The sequence below is a fragment of the Amyelois transitella genome, chromosome 15, assembly GCF_032362555.1.
Source record: "Amyelois transitella isolate CPQ chromosome 15, ilAmyTran1.1, whole genome shotgun sequence".
Taxonomy (NCBI): Eukaryota; Metazoa; Arthropoda; class Insecta; order Lepidoptera; family Pyralidae; genus Amyelois; species Amyelois transitella.
The window spans coordinates 6,257,476-6,278,376 of NC_083518.1; the positions used below are offsets into that span (position 1 = coordinate 6,257,476).

The window sequence follows — 20,901 nt, forward strand, 5'->3', positions numbered from 1 at the left end:
GCTGCATCTTCTGATAGCTGTAATGACGTTCGACAATAATGGAATCGTAATTACACCTTGCAGACAATGTTCAAGCCGATCATTATCTGTCTCATTATGGTTAATGAGGATCTTAAAGTTAATGTTTCAACAATACATATTTCACGCCTTCAACGACACTTTTTTGTATCGATCAGCCAATTAACTACGCTTGGTATTTGCAGGAATTGGAAGTCCAAAAGCGGCAACTGGTGGACATGCTGTCGCTTCACGCGCCGTCATGCGTCAAGAACAATAATTCTAACGCGAGGCAATCTCCCACTACCTCCTACAACATGCTTCGGCCGTACGACTCGCCTTCAACATTCCCGGCTAACTTTGAAGCCCAGTCGCCTTACATCAGACCAGAATCAGCCAACGTGCTCGCTTCTAGCTACACATGCGTCATTCCTGTTAATAACGAGTATATGGACACCATGACTTCCCTTGAAACGATCTGTGGACAATCCCAACAATTAGACGTGGACTACACAAGACCTGACAGCGTTCTCAGCCTACCTCCAAATTCTGAGGGCAATTACGTCACAACAGATGGGTATCTCCCTAAATCGACCAATCTAATCGTCCCATTGGACGCAGAACAAGAATATTACGAGGAGGTAAACTACCATCCGCAGTGCAATACCTACCCGGTCTCAGACGCGCAAAACAAGCTTAACGGCCTAAACGACAGATGCCTTGTCTAGTTAAGTACAGATGTTTATAATTTTCGGCGGGTCCAAAATTTATTTTCGACAAGTATACGTATATTTAGCATTGGAGTTAAAAATAATTCGAAATAGAGTACCGTTGATTACAAGTTTTCTTCAACTGTCTTTGTGATAAAACAATGTAGGAATAAGGTATCGTTAAATCGCTTGGTGTTACCCTTGAATAGATTATATTGCCAGATAAATGCGGCGGGGATTTATTTCGAAACGAAATCGTATGTCTACTGTGTAGAACAGCATCGTATAATGTGGTAGGTACCTACAATACCTGACGGGTACAAGAACTGGAACGATACATTTTAACAATATACAATTTTTTAAACACATATATTCCTTTCTGAAAATTTTTATCATTGTTTAAGTATATATATATTTATATCACGGTTTTTATTTTTCTGATGTTTTAAAATCATCTTTAATCAATGTGCAGTAACAGGTGCAACTGTAAAACAGTTCGTTAGGTAGGTATATCACATAATATTTTATTATTATTTAGATTTTAAATGTCTAACATAATTTACCATGTTCGTTTTATTTTAAAAGTTCTTTAATTTTGCTTTGATCTGTTAATGTATTGTGGTTTCAATATAAGATCTGATATGTGTAAGTTGCGTTGCTTATCTTTTTAAAATCGGTGTCAAATCAATACACGAGTACACTACCCGGAATATAAGTCAAATGAAAATGGCGTTGGCCTACTGCTACTACTAGTACAGTCAATAACATAATTAGGTTCTAAACCGCCTTGTCTATGTAAGTGTAATTTCATTTCACTGCGTATGCGCATAGGTGCAAACTTGGTGCCGGGCTACTGCATTCGTCAAGTCTCTAGTCTATGTTTGTGACATCGTTGTGAAATAAGGCATAAAAGACATTAAAATATCTTAATACATCACATCATATATATTCCAGTACAATATTAGAGTAAAACAATACCTCCTGTTGAAATTCCGAAAATATATTTATGTTACAAATATTATATTCACAGATAATTATGTAATATACATCATGTTACAAATGTTTAATATAAAATAGTTTTAGATGCTTTAACTCCGATCAAGACGTGATAAAAAATACTTAGATTTTAAATTAAGATAGAATAGGTAAGTTAATAAAGGCAAAATAATCACATACTTCAGATACGAATATGGTCACATAATCTGATTAAACAATTTAATTAAAAAATACATGTTTGCCGATAAATGACAACGGAATGTATGCGTGAGAGGCGTCTTCTAAGTAAAGGAACACATATGAAAAATGAGTATATTGAAAATCATAATACATAAAAATATTAAGTATATCATCAATCAGAAAAAAATTATGTGGCCTTAAATCATTTCACAACTTATTTAAATATTATAAGTTACATTCATCATAATATTAAGTAAGTAAAGTTTTGTTACTTGGTTGTTATTATTATAAATCATTAATGGACTAATAATATGTGTTTAGTTGTATCACGAACTTATCTGAGTTACTGGGGATTTTTTTATTTGCGATTAAAAAATGAGATGTCCTATCTTTTTATGAGAGAAATGACGGCAAATAGCTAAGAACGCATAATATACTTTGCATAATAACTGGAGTTGGACATTATGCAATAATATAAGGCGCACAATATTTTAGGAATCTTTAAAGTCATTCACGCTAATTCAGAGTTTCTGGATATATATTAAGTTTTTAAAATGAAAGTTTTTAGATTATTTATTTAGTCAAACCTTATGGCCGACTAAATAAATAATCTAAAAACTTCTTATCATCAGTTCGGTATTTCAACATGTCATTTTTTTTTTAATGTAAAGTTAATGAGGAGTTATACACGGTCCTCTTTTACCTTCGTAAAGTAGCTCAGATAAAGATAAGCAGATTATACAAGACAGTGCTTTCTGCGTACCAGTGATCCTAGTCTACGTGCGCCTAAAGGGCGAATGTCAGTCGAGTGAGCATTTATTTTTATATTGTTGACACCATGTTATTGAAAAGAATCTAATACATAAGCATAATAAGGGCCGACACTACTGATATACTTAACCTTGATTTATTATTTTTTTAAATATGTATATAGCCATTTCGTATGATTATGATATCATATCTCCCAAATTGTGACTGAAAATTAATAGCTCCTTTCTGCGGAGAAGTTTTTACTACCAAATTCAGAACTATGGCTTTACATGCCAAACAGAATTACTACGGAAATTTATTTTAAATATTCTACAATGAGTTTCTTTTAAAAATAAAAACTATTTCATTACAAAGTTGGAACAATATCACAAAGTAATTGTGACCTTCTCTGAAGTGAAAAACACCTGTATTAGAAGTCCTACGAATCATAACTTTGCAAACGAAATCAGATTATCAAAATATCAAGTGTATTGGCTCTTAAACATGTTATACGTGGTGAAAATTATTCGGAATAGATATCTATTGTGTAATGAAGTGTTGAGTCTCTATATGTTAATTTCTATTTTTCCTTCCTGTATTGCCATGGACCTCGACATATTATTGTGAAAACATGCTGGACATTTCAGCTAGTGAATTTTTCAAGTATGTATGTACTAAGTTCATGGCGTTCGATTCGCTTTGAAGATTGAATGTACCGTCACAGTAATCTTAAATTTAAGATTAACTTTTGAAGGTATTGTTATGGTATACTTTGCATAAAGATGAGCTAGTTTCCTTGAGAAGTTTAATCCAATATAGTCCATGAAGATTTGTACCTACATTTTATTTTTAATTTAAAAATGATATCTTTTTTTTTTATATATCCATCTTTAGTTTGTAAAAAAATAACTTTTTTAAAGTTGTAGGACTTAATGACTAAACTTCTCTTTTCTATTCCTGTTTTCTTCTTCCAATATTGGTAAGTTGTGATAGTACATTACTATTACTTTGGTTGTAAGTTAAAACCTGCTAGTATTACAATTAGTTTATCAATCGTTGTTATATTATAAGATTGGTTATTATTATGTCTGTAATATATATATAATATAAACATTTCGTTTTGATATTATTGTCATTTTTATTCATATTATTGTTAAAACTTTCTTAACAATCTTGAATGTATTTAATTAAGGCGAATTTATGTAAATAGATTTTAGAAGGCCTCTATTCTGTTATAAGGCTTTAATATAATACTAAAGTTATATTTTGTGTAAACTTGATACCCTTTTAAATGTTTATAATTCTGACAATTGTCACAAACAGATCTACACTTATAGATTTATCATTGTTGATTATTTCACCAAACTTTTTGCAATAAACGTCAAAAATAATATTTGCTTTATCTGAATTTTATAATTATTTTATGAATTGTTACCGAATAGATTACCAATACATATATAATAGATATGACATAAGTAATTGTTCTAATTTATGATAAATTATATTTTAAAGCACCAAGAATTCTAAAGGAAAATATTTTATTCTGTTACTAAATTAACACAGAAATCGAATTTTAGAAAGGCGTTAAGATAAAAAAAATCTCATTTCCGTCATCTTATAGATGAAAAAATGTTTGTTTGTTTCACTCAAATGACTTATAATATACATTAAAGTGTATAAAATTGATGCAAAATAATTAATAATCGCATATTATATTGTTTAGGTAATTTTGAAACGTATCTATTCAGTTGAAGATTGAACCTTTTTTTTACATACATTAGATTTTTCGGCACAAGATTACTTTGATCCGACGCTTTATGAAATGAAAACGATCTCCTTTATACCTAAATGTAATATGTAACTTATATTCAGGTGCTCATAGATTAAATGTCTATACTCGATGCCTTACACAATGAAATGCCTTATGTGTCGTGAACATCATTTGTACCTGCTTATAAATATATTTTCACAGTCAAAGCAAAATTATCGCGCTTATGAATGAAAAAATAAATTATATATTGCATATTTTTCATCTTTTATTTCATACCGACTCCTTAAGTATTTACAGATAAATGTTGGACGTTGAAAAGAAAAACATGTTTATAAATTAAAGGAAATAGAAATAAAAGTATTTTTATAAGATGATATTATTTATTATATCACAAAATGAGTCTTACATTACAAAATGTACTAAACACTCCTTAAAGAGCATATTTAAACTAAAACACATGAGCCTAATAACAAGGCTACAATTTACAACAACATTTCAAAGTAATAATCACACACCCATCAGTAAACGACGCATTCAACGAGAAAAGACTTATTAAAAAATCTTTAATAATTTGCAAATTGAGATGAAAAAGAGCGGATCAAAAATAAAAAGTGAATGAGGACCAGATATACTAGGTTTTCTACTTTAAAAGCCTTCATATGTTATTTATTTAAAAAAAGGTTGTATACAAGGGAAGTAAAAATAAGCGCTTTTACATTGAAACGCGTTTGATGAGCAAATATAGTATGACAATTAAACAATAAAATAACTACTTTCATATTGAATTATTACAGAATACATTCTGTTTAACATAAAATCTACATCAGTCACTGTTTTACTTTTTTTCTCTGTAAGTACTAGAATTCTAAGGCAACTGAATCAATGAAGAGGTAGACTAAAATACTTTTGTTATGTCATCATGCATACTCTAAACAAAGTCAGCACGAGATTTGTTAGTTTCTTTGTGAAATGGTTTTAATATTCCGGCTTATACTGTCTTCTTAACCGCATTTGTAAACACTATTAATTTTAAATAGAAGGTCAAGTGATCAAAAAAATAATAGTTTATTATTTTGACAATAAAAATAGTTACACCAGGAAACTAATTTTTAAAGTTAATTTGAATGTTAATTAGTACAAAAAGATCTGTTATCAACACGTTGACTAGAGCGTTGTTGTACTGCATCATCAGGGCTTTACATTGTTTTACCTGAAAATGATTAAAAATTTTTAATGATTTCATAAGGCGACACCATATCCCCAATACGAAAATAGCGTACCACTTTGTTATAGAACTAATGAAAATCAAAATGAAAACATCTGAAAGAGGTTGCTTCGAACTAATGCAATTTAAATAACGATTTTCCAAAATATGTTATAAAAGACGGCATCAGTACATTCACATCATTACATGTTATTTTTTTGGTAAATTTTTTAGAACAGACGATTTAATTTTCCAAATAATAATAATGGGTCGTGTATTATTAATATACCTTAAGTAAGTACCTCTTTCCGACTGTGTAGTCTATGTAGTCAATGTTTAAATCAAAAGTGCTTTAACTTAAGGTAAAAAAATGTTTGATAAAAATATTTGATAAAGTTAGTAATTCCCCATTTAAGTAATACCTAAGTTAGTAGTATAATAGGTTTAAATATTAAACGTATATAAGACAGTTGTGATATTACCATAAAAACGTTTTATCTATTTGAGTTGGTCCAAAGCTTTGGACAATGACTACGTATCAAATCATACCAACTGTCTTATAAAGATTTAAATGTGTGCAATGAAAATATTTTAGCAATCTTCAATGTTAATGACATGTTTAACTTACATAAAACAGTCAACATTCCAAAATTATTCTATTTTTATCAAATGGCTTTACATTATTTTTAAATGACTAATATGTATTTTTTCTTTGTAATACATATATTTTTATATTACTGAATGAATAGGTAACGTTGCTAAATCATATCAACATTTTGCATATTTACTAAAATACGAAATTTAAATATTTATACGCACGTATCGTACCTTTATTTTATTGAGCTAATGCCCCCGGATAATGTTCACGCATGACAAGGAAACAAACGCCGCTTTATATGCTGGAAACACTGCTCAGGCGTTACATATAAATTGAATATGTACAATATCGCATCGTCATTGTGTCTCTACGTTTATTAGACTACTTATTCTTATATATCATCTCATAATAATACGGCTCCTGTAAATTTGACTGTTACTCCAGTTTCCAAGGGTGAACAGTTTTTATTTATCTATTTCCCCAACCCCTTAGTAGTTAGGACAATATAGGGAAGTAGTGCAAACTTATACAGATCATTATAACATGATTCGAATCGAACAAGACAAAATAAAGGTACGTGCGCGTTTAATACCCGTATTATTTATAAATAATAAAATGCGACGCGAAAGTTGAAAATCAGTTACATTGTATTCAATCAAGATCATATTTTCATTGCTTATTATCAATAGAAACTGAAACATCTACGCCACGTTAGCCGTAATAGCAACGAAAAAAGTGTGAGTGAGATGGAAAAGCAAACAAATTATATAATGAAAGAAGAAGGCAGATGAAACGTACAGCACATAGGAGTTAGATACAAAAAATAAATACTGCATACGTTTCGTGGCCTGTTAGGTAGGTCGCGTCTCCGAAACGTTGCCACTTCAAACACTGGCGACAAAAGAAACAAATATCCTTAGATATTTTGCTTAGAGAAACCTTGTTATTTGAGTTTCTCGTTGTCAATGAACCAAATTAAAAACTTTTTTGCTTTTTTTCTTTGATAGTATTTCTTTGAGTTTTCAATTACTAGTGTGAAAAATTATTGACACTTGTTACTTTGAATTCTCTCAAAAAAATGTCCCACTTGTTTACAAACATATGACAATTAGGCAAAATTTTATACAACATAGTTTCCTTATTCATTTCGAAAGAGATCGTAGAGAGATTTTGTATAGAAATTGGTTTCTGCATTAAAAATAAGAATATAAATACCCTTTACTGCACAAAAATGTTTTATCATTATGCCTCGTTTATTTGCTGAAAGATATTCTTTTGTCTGATTCTTTATAAATTTAAAGAGTCAAATGAAACAAAATTTTCTATTATATTACACAGTGTTAATCAAACTAGTGATGATGTCAGAAAAATGATAAAACTAAACAATTTAGAAGATGAACTTACCATTTAGAGCGTTTGGACCAATCTTTTGGCGTCCAGTGTAGACATTTTGGGTCTATTCGTAACGTCCTTTTCTCCATAGCTTTCTCGTGTTGCTGTATTAGTTCCTTCAACAAATAGAAGAATATCAAATCAAGAAGACCAAATGGGTGTAAGACTCGCCTGTACGCTCAAGTTTTTATTTAATTTAAAATCAAATAGTAAGAGTGTTTGACTTACTTATATTTTATATATCTTGTCTTAGATTATTTTAAAATGTTCTGTTTAATAAATCTATATTTTATTTTTAAATCTAGAATAAATATTACCAGTCTTTTATTGAGCAATAAACCATTTACTTTAAAATGAAGAAACGGATTTTTTTCTTTTTTAAGGTCTTGAAAAATATGAAATTTGGTTAATTCATGTTGATAATTTAGATACAGTAAAATTTTACTCCACTAAAAGTACTAAACTTGAACGCACAGGGAGTCTTAAACTAAGTAATTTAATTGATCTTACCTTATTGACCGATATGATGTACTGGCCCTTATAATAGTTTATAAGGTTGAGGTTCTGTAAGGTGCTTATTACATCTTCTTTCTTTATGCTGGTCAGTTCGCAGATTTCACTAAAAAAAAAAAACATAGAATAATAAATAAATAATAATAAATTATGACAACACTTTATTTTTCTTATTATTATCTTAAAATTTTCTTTAATGTTGCTGGATGACGTAGTTAATGAATTGTACCGACATGTCAAATCTGGAGTTTTTTAAGTAGTATGTCACATGCAAAAAACACAAATATTACGTTTTTATCTGTTACGGGGTAGACAGAGGCATCAGACTCGAATAAACTGAAAAGATAATGATGAAACTCATATTCAGATATTGACAGATTGCTAACCCGTCGAAGAAGATTCCCTAGTTTTTTTTTCTTTCTTATACGTAATAACAATCTGAAATAGCTCAGAACTATGGGCACAATCTAAAATTAAAAGGATCTGAACGAAATGAGATCTCACTTGATAGTAATGATGGGCTTCTCGTTGTCGCCGACAGGTTTGCTGTGCATGAGGATGTCCAGTATCGTCTGCGCCCAGTAGCTCCTGTACGAGAGCAACCCAAGGTCCGACAGCGGCTTCTCTGGCGATCCAGTTTTGCCCTCGAATTTGGATAGTTCATAGCCTGAAAAAAATACACATCACGTATATTTAATTTAATAAAGCGAGCTGTATACCTCGCGGGCAGACAAAACCGACAGTTTTACAAAGACTGAACACGTTCAGCTGTATTGCTTAATGATGGAATCGACATTCAAATAGTGACAGGTCGCTAGCTTATAGCGTACAAGAAGAATACAAAGTTTATTAGCCTTTCCCTTAGTCACTTCTACGGCATCCACAGGATACATATGGATAGTGCCAGGTACCAAAATTGATTCAGAATCTTTGTATATTACCCGCTTCAAACATATAAACTCACTAAGGTACTTGAATAAATATACTTACTGAATTCTATGAGCAGCTTTCCATACCCTTTCCTTTGGTATGGCGGTAAAGTTAAAATACATGCTACATTGTAGTCTTCTGTACTCTCTTTTTCTTTCGAAAAATAACCCACTATGTGAAAACCTGTAAAAAGGAAGCGAAAAGGATATTGAATACACTTAAAAATTAATTAATTTTATAATTAGACTGAGAAGTATAGAATGCTACACACTATCCTTAAGACCTAGATTCGGTGCAGCCAATGCGGAAAACATTTCTTTTAGACTGAACTACATCTAGGATGTTTATCTACATTGCTTTTGTTATAAAAAGTATCGTTAAACATACTTCTATCTAGACATATATACATATATAAAAAATTCAAACTATGAACCCCTTACCTCTAGAATCAAATTCAGTCATAACATAAAACAGGAACGGGTCGGTGTCGTAGTACAACGTCTTGTGGTCCAAGAACAGTTTGGCGAGTAAACACAGGTTTTGGGCGTAACATTTATTTTTGCGTCCGTCGATTTCGAAGAATGATATACTGCCTTTACGATATATTTCGTTGCCGGGCGGATGTTTTAGTTTGCATTTTATCTGAAAACATGCAGGTATAGTTAATTAAGGTGAAGTTTAACTGATTAAGGCTTGAAAAATAAACTTTAGTTGGTTATTTTCAAAATGTGGACATTGATTACTATGCTTTGGGGCCCAGAGACCCGGAGACGCTATGTTGCTAATCTCCTATCAAAGACGAAAGTTCACGGTATCTTGAGCCTAGCCTATGTTTAGCAGTGAGTAAATATGATTTATAGATACTAGGACTTACCAAATGTCTTTCTAAACACTTTTTACTCTTTCTATATTTCAGACAAAATTCACAAATGTAGATGCAGGGCAGATTCACCATTTCCTGGAATAAAAACACTCGTGTTAAAATACATTATAATAGAAAGGGTAATTACGATTACAAGCTTATTTATTTCATAGTATCAGTCTAAAACAAAAGAAATTATAATAACAGGGAATATCACGATATTCTCTACGGAATGTAGATGAAGCGCATGAGTAATCCTCTAGTAACCTCCTAGCCTACTTTTTCTGATTCTGATCTAAAATGTAAGTGTTGTCGGCCTCTGCGGCGCAGCGGTAATGCGGTTGTCTGTGACACCGGAAGTTCCGGGTTCGAATCCCGTCTAGTGCATGATGAGAAACTAACTATTTCGATGACCTGGGTCTTACAGGTTTATCTATATAAGTATTTGTCATGAAATATAGTATCGTTGAGTTAGTATGTCGTAACACAAGTTTCGAATTTACTTTAAGGCTAACTTAATCTGTATAGTAAGTCCTGTATATATTTATTTATTAAATTTATGATTTCCATTACCTGAGGATATGGCGCAAAATACCACGGCCGTATTCTATGCCGTCCCAGTTCAATCATCTCTATATTCTTCATCCTGGTGACCAAATCGTCATGTCCATGAGCCAACATGCTTCCGGATTGCCGCGGTCGAGTGGTGGGGGTCGCCGCCCCGCTTGCCGCTTCGCCCTCCGCCGCTTCCAAAGATGGTAACACATCAGGCTGTTGATGTAATAATTGCAAATTGAAATAATTACAATACCTACCACAAAATTACAAATTCAAATAATTAACAATAATTTTTTAAATCAATTATTGATAATCATAAAATCATAATACATATACAAAATTAATGGTCCAAAAATAAAAATCAATCGGAAAAATGAAGAGGGAGTTGCACTTGCATTGTATTGAGACAACCTTTTTTTTTAACTGATGACCAAAGTTAGTTAGACCGAAACTATGGGCACATGCCATTTGTTCTTCCTTAGCCATACTATCAAATATACAAATATTCCCTGTTTGTCCATTAAAATCCATTGAGTAGTTTAGAAGTTATTCTCCTTCTCCTGGATTTAGCCCCGGTTGCATTCTCTTCGCTCTGGAGAGAACCCCAAGGTATGCCCTTGACCATGGATCCTGGATTGGGTGACACAGGTTTTTACACGAAGCGACTCCCATCTGACCTCTACAACCTTTGCAGGGAAACCTAACCTCCAGTTGCCTGAATGTGCAGGTATACTCGCGATGTTTTCTCTCATCGTTAGAGCATTAGTAATATTCTTCTATGGTTTAGGAGTTATTATTTATGTACTCAAAAACTACTCGACGTATTTGGATTATTAAAAACGTTCAAATTGTTCAAATATTTTTATCGCAGGAAAAAATATCACTGTTTCGCTTTTTATTATGACGTGAAATGGGACAGTGTTAGTTTTTCGCGCGATAAATACGGCGTGGCGTGTCCAATGATAAGGGGGCAGGAGCTAGTGGTTAGAGGCTTCTTACTATAGGAATAGCCAGTTTTAATATTTAAATAAAGAATGTCCACTCACATCATTATCCAGCGAGTTGGCCTTCCGTTTCCTGTTCATCTTTTTCTGCAGCGCGGCGGCCAATACAGCGCCGCCATTGACCAATGACGACGTGTCATGGCCGAGGGTGGGGCTCGCCGGCCGCGATATCAGCTGCCGGGGCTCCCCTGGCAGGCTCACTGTCACATTCAAATTGAGAATGGAATGGTTTCAGCACAGATTACAATTACATATTAATCATTGCGATCTTGGGAGTAGATTTGTTAATTCTGATTCTCTGGTGAAAATTTTACAAAAGTTGGTACTTATCTCAAAGAGACAAGTTTCAATTGAGCAGTTATACCTACATATATTAATTCCCGACATAAATAAATCTGTGAAATGGTTCAGTAAATCAGTTTAAATCATTATTTAGAAGTCATGACTACGAAAAAGATCATGAGAGATTCCCATTACCATTATAACACCCGAGTATACAGGTTTGTTTGATGTTACAACCCACTCTTTAACCATGAAATCCCACTAGTAGTACTAACTTACTGTTAAAATATTAAGCTATTTATTTTGTTTATAGGTACCTAAGTAAAAAGCATCTAAAAAGCATGGTAAATAAAATTAAGTATACTGCGAAACATATTTTTACATAAATTCACCAAAATAAAGGAAGTACCAGTGCAAAAATAATCTCAGGAATGATATTGTTTTCAATTATAAATAACGGTTTGTATTGTTGTAAAAATGTGAAGCTGTGGGTAAAAAGTAGCTTATAAAACTCAAAGAATATTTACAACCAATTCCATACTGATGGATTCAACAAACATATTAATGGATATAAAATAAGTCAAGCAAAAAAAATAAGTGAATGAACATACCATGTGCTGATTTTTGAGCAGAACCATTGAGTGCATTGGTGGGGTGGATCTTTTCAGGTATTTTTGGGGGGGTCGGGTGGCTCGCGTTAGTGGCTTTATGGCTATTGCTACTAGGCCTCACAGTGTCATTGCTGACACTTTCATCTGCCAACAAAACACCATAATCAATATTACTATATGAAAAAATTTATTTCAAACAAAAATATAAAGGCATCAATCATGTTTTAATCGAGCCCAATGTATATTTTTGTTACATTTATTAGGTGTGTAGTATGTTATGTTATATTCTAAGTCTGAAAAAACATTATATTGTCTAATACCTGTGATAGGTATAGATGTATTAAAAAGAACATACATTGTTTCAAGTTTAAATCCAGGCAACAAAACATTCCAACAAAAGTACATAGGTTTATAACATTGGCATTTTATTTATGGAATTTAGCTGGCTGATGCATAAAATAGTAATATTTAAATACAATTCATTGATATGAAGAGGCTGCCTTTATTAAATATACAAAAGTCCATTAAAATTTAAAATGACTTTTGTATATTTTTGTGAAGGACACTCAATGAGTCATTTACAGAGAAATGCAGAGTTAAGTAACCATTTGGTTACTTCCCCCTTAATATCAATGGGTTGTCAAACTCAAATACATGCAAAAATTATGAAGATCACTACACCACTAAAACCAAGTTTAAGATATCATGATAGCTATAAAAGATATAACTATTATAAAATAAAAATGACTGATTTCAATTTCTAAAGTATATCAACTAAAGCCGAAAAAAAAACCTTTACCATCAGAGTAAAAATTTTGAACTGATCCATCAAAAATAGATAAATTAAGCTTTTGTAAGAAAAAATACTTAAAATAAAACATTTAAAATACTTTGTCACAGTAAAATCTTCATAAGGAAAAAGCGCAAAGAAAAAAATATTTAGCAAAACACACATACTAATAAAATTAGGCATGACGCCACCTCCTGATCCAATATGGGTCTTCTTCGGAGTGGTTGTGCCTCCCGTGGGAGCTCCATCTCTCCTGGGAAACTGCACCTTGCGTGTGTCCAGCCATGACTCACCAACCCATTCATCCAGACGCTTGTTAACTGAAAATAATATGTTAATTTTAACATAATCTGCAATTGTAAAATGACATTTTATTAAAATTATCCGATCCAAACTTTGAAACAGAATTTGGACAAAATTTGAATAGAACAAAATCTCTGTCCACGGACAGAGAACACTAACAGTTTTCCTTCTGTGACATACCAATAGTGTATTCATATGGTGTGATAGTTTCAGTACTGCGCACCCTTTGCTACAATAGCTCCGACGAGACGACACTTAGAAAAAAAGTTTCATGCCCTATTAAGCCCTATTTTTTATGATGCCAGGGCTTAGATATGACCAAAACCATCCCTTAAGGTCATATGAACTTTTTCGCTGCGGGTTATAATTTCAGAGAAAATCATCAATCAGAATCAGTTATATCTTAAGGACTTAGAAAGTAGCTGTCGGCAAAAGGACAGCTAGGGGTGCAGGGGGCAAAGGCCCCCCGAAATTAAAAAAAACCCCTGGGACACAAACTCAACTGTGTCAGTTAGATTAGGTTAGGCTATGAACCACACAAAGCAGCGAGCCCTTAACGAAAAAATGAGTATAACTCCGAAAATATCGCATGCAGCGCAAAAGTTCATATGACATTAAGGGATGCTTTTGGTCATACCTAAGCCCTGGCATCATAAAAAATAGGGCTTAATAGGGCAAAAAACATCGACAAAATTTTTTAAGTCCCAAAAAAGTGCGCACCCTTTCCGACACTCTTGACCATACATTTTTATATTTCAATTTGAACATGTGTATTGTAGTAATTGAACAAAAAATCCTATATTGATTGATGTGACCATCGAGCGATCAACCAAAACAAACCTATTTCAGATTATTTAGTCAAAAAGGAAATAAAAGCATCTATTAAGATTATTTAGGCAATTAGGAAATAAAAGCAGTTTTATTGTAACATTCCAAACAAAGGTCCATTGTGAATGGCAAGACTTAATAAGCCAACGTATTATATGAAGCAAATTCCACCCAATAAAATAGATACTCACAATCAACATAGTGAACATAATATCCTCGTTGTCCGCGTATTTCTTTGATGCTTATAATTTCTGCAAGTGGCCAGTCATCGCCTCCTTGCATACGCACAGGCAAGCGACATCCTTCCACCAACGCTGTCTGGAGGGATAACAAACACAATTTACATAATGGAATTTTGTTTTAAATCACTACATATTTTTGCATATTATATTTACCGCTGAATCACAAAATGTAGATAACTCATCGTCGATTTCGTTCATTTCAATAAATAAAGGATTTTCTTCTAAAATATTATATTTTCACACCCAAACAGGGCCACAGTCTTGAAAACACTGACCAACTGGCCACGTCACAAATTAACTAAATAGAGATTAGTAGGAATGTGAAAAAAATATCGATTATGAATATAATCGATTAATAATCGATTTTTTATAATCATGTAATAAATGCACTCCGACATTACGTTTGGTCTTCGGGCTTGGTGTTAATGTAATATCATAGCTCCATAATATTACATTAACACCATCTGTGCAATCTTTCTGTGCTATTAAAACAGTTTAGATGATTCATTAAATCAAACATTCACTAGACGGAGTTAGTCGATGTATTTTACCGACATTCGGTTAATATGTAATTCATTATTCGTTGTTGAAACTTAATTTTTCAAACATGATTGTTTTAAAACTTTAATTTGTGTTAATTATATAAGAACTTACTGTTACTAACTTATTGATATAATTTATATGGCGTTTATTATGACATTAATTAAAAATTAGGAAAACAATTTATCAATATAATAAAATCGATTATTTTCTTAATAAAAATCGATTATTTATTAATCGATTTTGCATACTTAAGGAATAAACCGATTAAATAAAAATCGATTTTTATCAGCAATGTCACATCCGTAATAGAAGTACGTATCAAACCGACCAGAGTTACCAACTCTTAAAAATATTTATCCCTAAACTTAAGTCAAAACCCCCTTAAATTGCCTCAAATTTTTGAAAACGCCCCTAAAGGTATATTAAATAAAAATAATGATAAAAATTATCTAATTTATATCCATTTCTTCTGAAGAGTCCGCATTTTTAAAATCATTTTAATGACATTACATAAACTTAATATTTTTGAAGATGGATTAAATGAAGAGCATGGTCCACTACTCCGTTTGAAAGCGGTACTGCCGATACTAGTCATTAAAGAGTAGTTAAATATGATAACACTAGATGTCATTCAGTCCGAAGTCATTAGTTTGTTAAAAAAATATATTTAAATGACTATTATTGGATTGAAAAGTTTTATTATATTCAGAATTACAGAATATTATATGTGCACAAAACCCCTAAATATCTTAACTCCGCGCCCTGTAAGAAAATCCCATCGGTCTCATCCCACTCATTTACCCCCTAGATTTAGGGGGAAAACCCCTAAGTTGGAAACCGTGTCGACATGTGCCAAACAAAATTTCTAGACATTATGCCCACTTACCCAGCTATTGCTGCTCGCGCATTGGTCTACCGCAACATTAGATGATGTTTGGTTTTTTAAATTGCTTTTTATTGCTCAAGCAAGAGATACTGATTTTGCAGGCTTACTATACCTACCTTCATAATCTTATTTAAAATATTTATTGCACAATAGTTAGTACATAATTCTTGAATCTTTGTTTATAAATCAAGCCATCAAATCAAATAAAAAATAAAAGTAAAATTTTTATACCATAAACATGTTATTAACGTTCAATTAAATTTTTAAAACGCTTTGCGCTGGAATCAGGACAACTAAAAATTGTCCCCAATATGTAACTGTTTATCAAAATAAAGCCGTTAGAAATAAGATTTTTTTGATAAAACCTCTTTATTTATTATACTGTATAAAAAATTGCCAATTGCATGGGAATTTTAATGGCAATTTACTGGAAATTTTCGGATAGATTATAAATATTGAATAATTTATAATTTCAGTATCAAGGCTGATAAACATAATATGTGAATACAACATATTCGACTTAAATTAGTAGAATAATTAGTCAATATTCCCAGTCCCTGGCAATGTTCCCAGGAACGGTACATCACTAATTGCAGCGCTTTGGGGGATTGATTTATTTACAAAAAAAAGTAAACTTATTTCGAACTAGGGTATATTTAACTACATCCATATCAAATTTAATCACAAATGGTCCAGTGGTTTATTTATTTATTTAAATTTCATTGCACAAAATACACATGTATAGCACAATTGGCGGACTTAATGCTAGAAGCATTATCTACCAGTCAACCAATGGGTCTGACAGAGAATTTTATGTGGGGTCAAACTAAGTAAAGAAAGAAAGAAAGAAAGAAAGAAAAATCTTTATTTGGCGCAAGATGTAACATAACATTTTCATTCATAAACAGAGATAAAAATAAAAAAAAATACATGATGCGACCAAAAGGGTTTCCACTCAGCATATGCATGTGTATGATGAGGTTACACAATGCGCTGATTTTCAGTGGAACCTAGTACGGAGGCTTTGCCATTCAATATGAAGGATACATATTAAAAATATCAACACAAAATAACAAGAAGACAGCAGTGCTAGGGAGTTAATATATGTTGAGTATGAGCGTGAGTGTAACTATGTTCTTATTGTTGAAGCAAAGTAGACAAAAGGTAGGCAGAAGGAAACTACAGAAAAATGCAAAGGGTATGTAAAGGTTTGCTGTTATGTGTTGGATTGAGATTGTAGTAAGTGACTTTTCAGTTTATCTTTGAAGTGTGCAGTTACGCACAGGTGGCGGAAGATTGTTCCAACACTTCGTAGCAGCGTATCGGAAGCTGCCACGAAAAGCAGCTGTATTGTGTTGTGGAAATATTAACCGAGTTGCAGTCCTCATTAGACATTGTGGGAACTGTAATGTAGTAAATATATTTATACCTTCACAAAGTATAAAATAAAATAATTATAATATACATACATAAAAACTGCAATAAATAAACAATATACTTAAATATATAGGTGCAGCGATTACCCTCGCGACTCAAGAGAAACCCGTATACTCGTGATTTGAAACCAGAACGACTTGGGGATGTTCTAATGGACTCGGGAAGTTAATTCCACAGCCTAACAGCTTTAACGGCGAAAGAATTGGAGGCAAAACCTGTACTTCAATCTTAACTACGCGCGCGAAGCTATACGGTCACGTTGTGTGTAGTATCCGTAGAGGGATAACAATGTCCTCGAAAGTGGTGAAATGTGCTAGCTGTAACGTTGTAATTAACGAAGTCCTTTCGTTTATGGATCACAAAAAGTCGGTTATGGATGACGAAAGCATAATAAATATCTATGTTAGTGCTTTTTCGGAAAGTGACATTGTAACGGCTAAAAACTTACTATTTGAATCCGTACCGGTTTCAAAACGTAAGATAATCCGTAAAAAGGATGCTCAAAAGAAAGAAGCCAAGGCAAGAAAAGACTTAGATGACATCATCTGTTTTTAAGATACACTAATTCGGAAGAAATCCCTATTTTTGTGGCCAGAGATCTGGAGAAACTGCCCCCTGTGCTATTCGATCATGTTGATGTCACGAGAATATCAAAAGACATTGTCAAAATGCAACAGGATATTAGTCACATCAAAAAAGACTATGTGACTTATACCAGCTACAAGAAATACAGTCTGAAGTGGAAATATTGAAAAATACGTCGGTTACAAATAACTATGGGTGTTATTTAAATGAAAGACGCGGGGCTCATCTGCAAGACAGTTTCGAGTGTCACAGTGGCCCCATGGGATTGCCGCCTATAAATATTAGTGACAATAATCAACCCGATCTATCATTTAAAGGACCTACGTATCGAGATATCGGTCAAGATTTATATTCATTGGAGGCTACGAATAATAATACATTGGAGGGTAGACGTTCGTCACCGCACAGTAAAATAATGCGACGAGAGTCAGAACAGCTACGATGACGCATCCCGAACAGATAACCACCCTGCTACTACCTGCGCCGCCGCCGCTTATGACTAATGTTAAAAGCGCGATACCCACAGCCGCCTCGAGTGTGACTCAGACTAAGGCGTTCGCACAAATAGCTGGCGATAAGAGGGATTGGAAAAATAATGATTCGAATGAAGAGTGGAAGATACAGGTTCATAGGAAAAGACTACGTAATCGTTTTATCGGTAATAGAGGGAAAGCCAGCTTAGAGCCTGGGAATAATTTTAAGGCAGCTGAAATTAAAATTCCTTTGTATATTTATAATGTGGCGAAGGGAGTGTCCGTGTGTGATATCACTTCATACATAAAGAAAATATGTGACATCGATGTTAGTGTAGAATTAATGAATATGAAATAGCAAAGGGTTATGAATCATTTAAAATATTTGTACCCAAACATAAATTGGATTTATTTATGTCGGATGACTTCTGGCCTGAAGGTATTGCCTATAGAAGATTTATCGACTTTAGGTACCGAGAAAGAGGAAAAGCCGTAAAGGCCGGGGCTAGTCAATAAATTTCAAAATGAATAGTAACGTCAAATTAATAAGTTACAACTGTAAAAACGTTGTTAGATCTGTGGAGTGTGTGCGTAGCCTGTGCCGCTCGGCAGACTTGGTGGCGTCGCAGGAAACGTGGTTACTTCCACACGACCTGGCATTTCTGGGGTCAATTGATAGTGACTTCGGTTTCACGGGCACCTCCGCTGTTGACACGTCGTCGGCTGGTGTTCTACGAGGCAGGGCTTACGGAGGTGTGGCCATACTCTGGAGGAAGGCCGCGTTTCCCATGGTAACAGTGGTGAAGTGCAACAGTGTTAGGCTAGCGGCTATTAAGATCAATCTCAATGATAGTTCGGTCATCATTTTCTCAGTGTACATGCCTACAGATTGTGATAAAAATTTAGTAGAATTTACTGAGTGTTTAAGTGAGATGTCCGCTATTATTGAAAGTCATAATGTGGAGTCAGTGATTATGCTTGGCGACTACAATGCACACCCTGGCGAGTCCTTTGATACGGAACTTTTATCCTTTTGTTCAGAACAATTGTGGTCGTGTGTGGACAGAGAACTATTACCAACGAATAGTCATACGTTTGTGAGTGATGTGCATGGGAGTTTGCGATGGGTCGATCATTGTGTTGTTACAAGTGCAGCGCGGCCCACTGTACTCTCGGTATCTGTATTATATGATACTAGCTGTGCCCGCGACTTCGTCCGCGTGGAATAGTTATTTGTCAGGCGGTCACGCGTATTAGAAAGAACGCTGGTTCGCCGTATTAAATGTTTCGCTGCAAATTGCTTATAACGACTATATCTCAAAACCTATTCGTCTGATTTATATACTGTAAATGGCAATTTTAGTCTACATGAAAAGCCGAAAGTAATAAACATATTTATTTGGATAAGGATTAATACTGAATTAAAGAAAATTGGTTTCAAAATAACTTATGTTTATAATGAAAAAATAATCTTAAAAAATGAACATAAAAGTGGTTATTGTAAGTAAACCTTAAGAGATAGATATTTGCTTTTGCGGACTTGTTTGTGGCAAAAAATGAGTACTTCACATCTTTAGTACATTGTTTTACTATATCTTTGTTGGTTTGCGCAGCGTTCGCGTGGAAAGCTCGCAGATGGCCGACTCATTCAACTTTCACCTGCATTGTTGACGTTTCCCGTAAGAAATCCGGAATAAAATGTAGCCTATAGGCTTCCTCGATAAATAGACTATCTAACAGTGAAAGAATTATTCAAATCGGTTTAGTAGTTTCTGAGATTAGCGCGTTTAAACAAACAAACAAACAAACAAAACAAACTCTTCAGCTTTATAATATTAGTATAGATATATTGGTCAGATCATTATCCTGTATTAGTAGTGTGTGATTTTCTTAATTTTTTGAGTCCTAAACTAGTAGCTTCCAATAATTGTTTAAATAAAATTGTTTGGGGAGATAGAGATAGTGATCAAATCTCAAAATATAACACTGAATATCACTCGAAATTAAAAATGATAAATTTTCCACACAAGTACTCGGCATGTTGTGATTCCGTTTGTGGTGATCCATATCACAGAGCTCTTGTGGATAAAATGTATGATGATATTGTATGTATGCAATCGGAAGCCGCTAAATGTATTTACAATGTGCGAAGAAGGAGAGGTAGATATATTCCTGGGTGGAATAAACATGTTCGCAATGCTCACGAGAAGGCTCGGCTGAGTTTCCTTATGTGGTCATTTCACGGTAAACCTACTTCTGGCCATATTTACAATGATATGCGTAAAAATAGAAATACGTTTAAGTCCAAACTAAAATGGTGCCAAAACAATCAGCAGCAAATAAAAATGAATATCATTGCTGAGCACCACAAAAACAAAAAGTTTGGTCAATTTTGGAAGGCCACCAACAAAATGAAACATAAGTCGAGTCTTCCTGCGAGTGTGGGTGGTTTTCAC

General features: G+C 33.3%; 2 protein-coding genes across 8 annotated transcripts in view; one reads left to right on the forward strand and one right to left on the reverse strand.

Annotated features, from left to right (window-relative positions):
- Positions 1-4,658, forward strand: part of LOC106138060 (activating transcription factor 3) — a 48,274-nt gene extending 43,616 nt beyond the window's left edge. The window contains exon 6 of the mRNA XM_060948043.1: positions 204-4,658. Coding sequence (XP_060804026.1) covers positions 204-725 — 522 coding nt within the window. The 3' untranslated portion in view covers positions 726-4,658. The remainder of the gene's footprint in view (positions 1-203) is intronic.
- A 163-nt stretch (positions 4,659-4,821) lies between these two features.
- On the reverse strand, positions 4,822-14,805 carry LOC106138059 (histone acetyltransferase Tip60). Of its 7 annotated transcripts, none has more exons than XR_009657159.1 (14): positions 14,675-14,805; positions 14,471-14,597; positions 13,316-13,468; positions 12,359-12,502; positions 11,508-11,665; positions 10,477-10,674; positions 9,916-9,999; positions 9,482-9,683; positions 9,102-9,224; positions 8,616-8,778; positions 8,109-8,217; positions 7,611-7,714; positions 7,005-7,097; positions 4,822-5,614 (listed from the first exon to the last, which is right to left on the reverse strand). XR_009657159.1 is itself a non-coding variant. In XM_060948041.1 (14 exons), exons 1-13 carry the CDS (start codon positions 14,717-14,719, stop codon positions 7,091-7,093), a joined length of 1,593 nt encoding a protein of 530 aa, XP_060804024.1. In that variant the 5' UTR covers positions 14,720-14,805; the 3' UTR covers positions 4,822-5,614; positions 7,045-7,090. The 7 variants fall into 7 exon arrangements, 6 of the variants coding, with proteins under 6 accessions (XP_060804024.1, XP_060804021.1, XP_060804025.1 ...); XM_060948041.1 differs by having other exon boundaries at positions 7,045-7,097; positions 13,340-13,468; XM_060948038.1 differs by having other exon boundaries at positions 7,045-7,097; positions 7,611-7,702.
- Between the last annotated feature and the right edge of the window lie 6,096 nt (positions 14,806-20,901).

Coding starts and splice junctions, on each gene's coding strand:
- LOC106138059 (XM_060948042.1), bottom strand. CDS start 14,719: ATGAACGAAATCGACGATGAGTTATCTACATTTTGTGATTCAGCG. Junction 10,675..11,507: donor CCAACTCGCTGGATAATGAT/GTGAGTGGACAT, acceptor TTACATCAACAG/CCTGATGTGTTACCATCTTT. Junction 10,000..10,476: donor ATTTTGCGCCATATCCTCAG/GTAATGGAAATC, acceptor TTTTTATTCCAG/GAAATGGTGAATCTGCCCTG.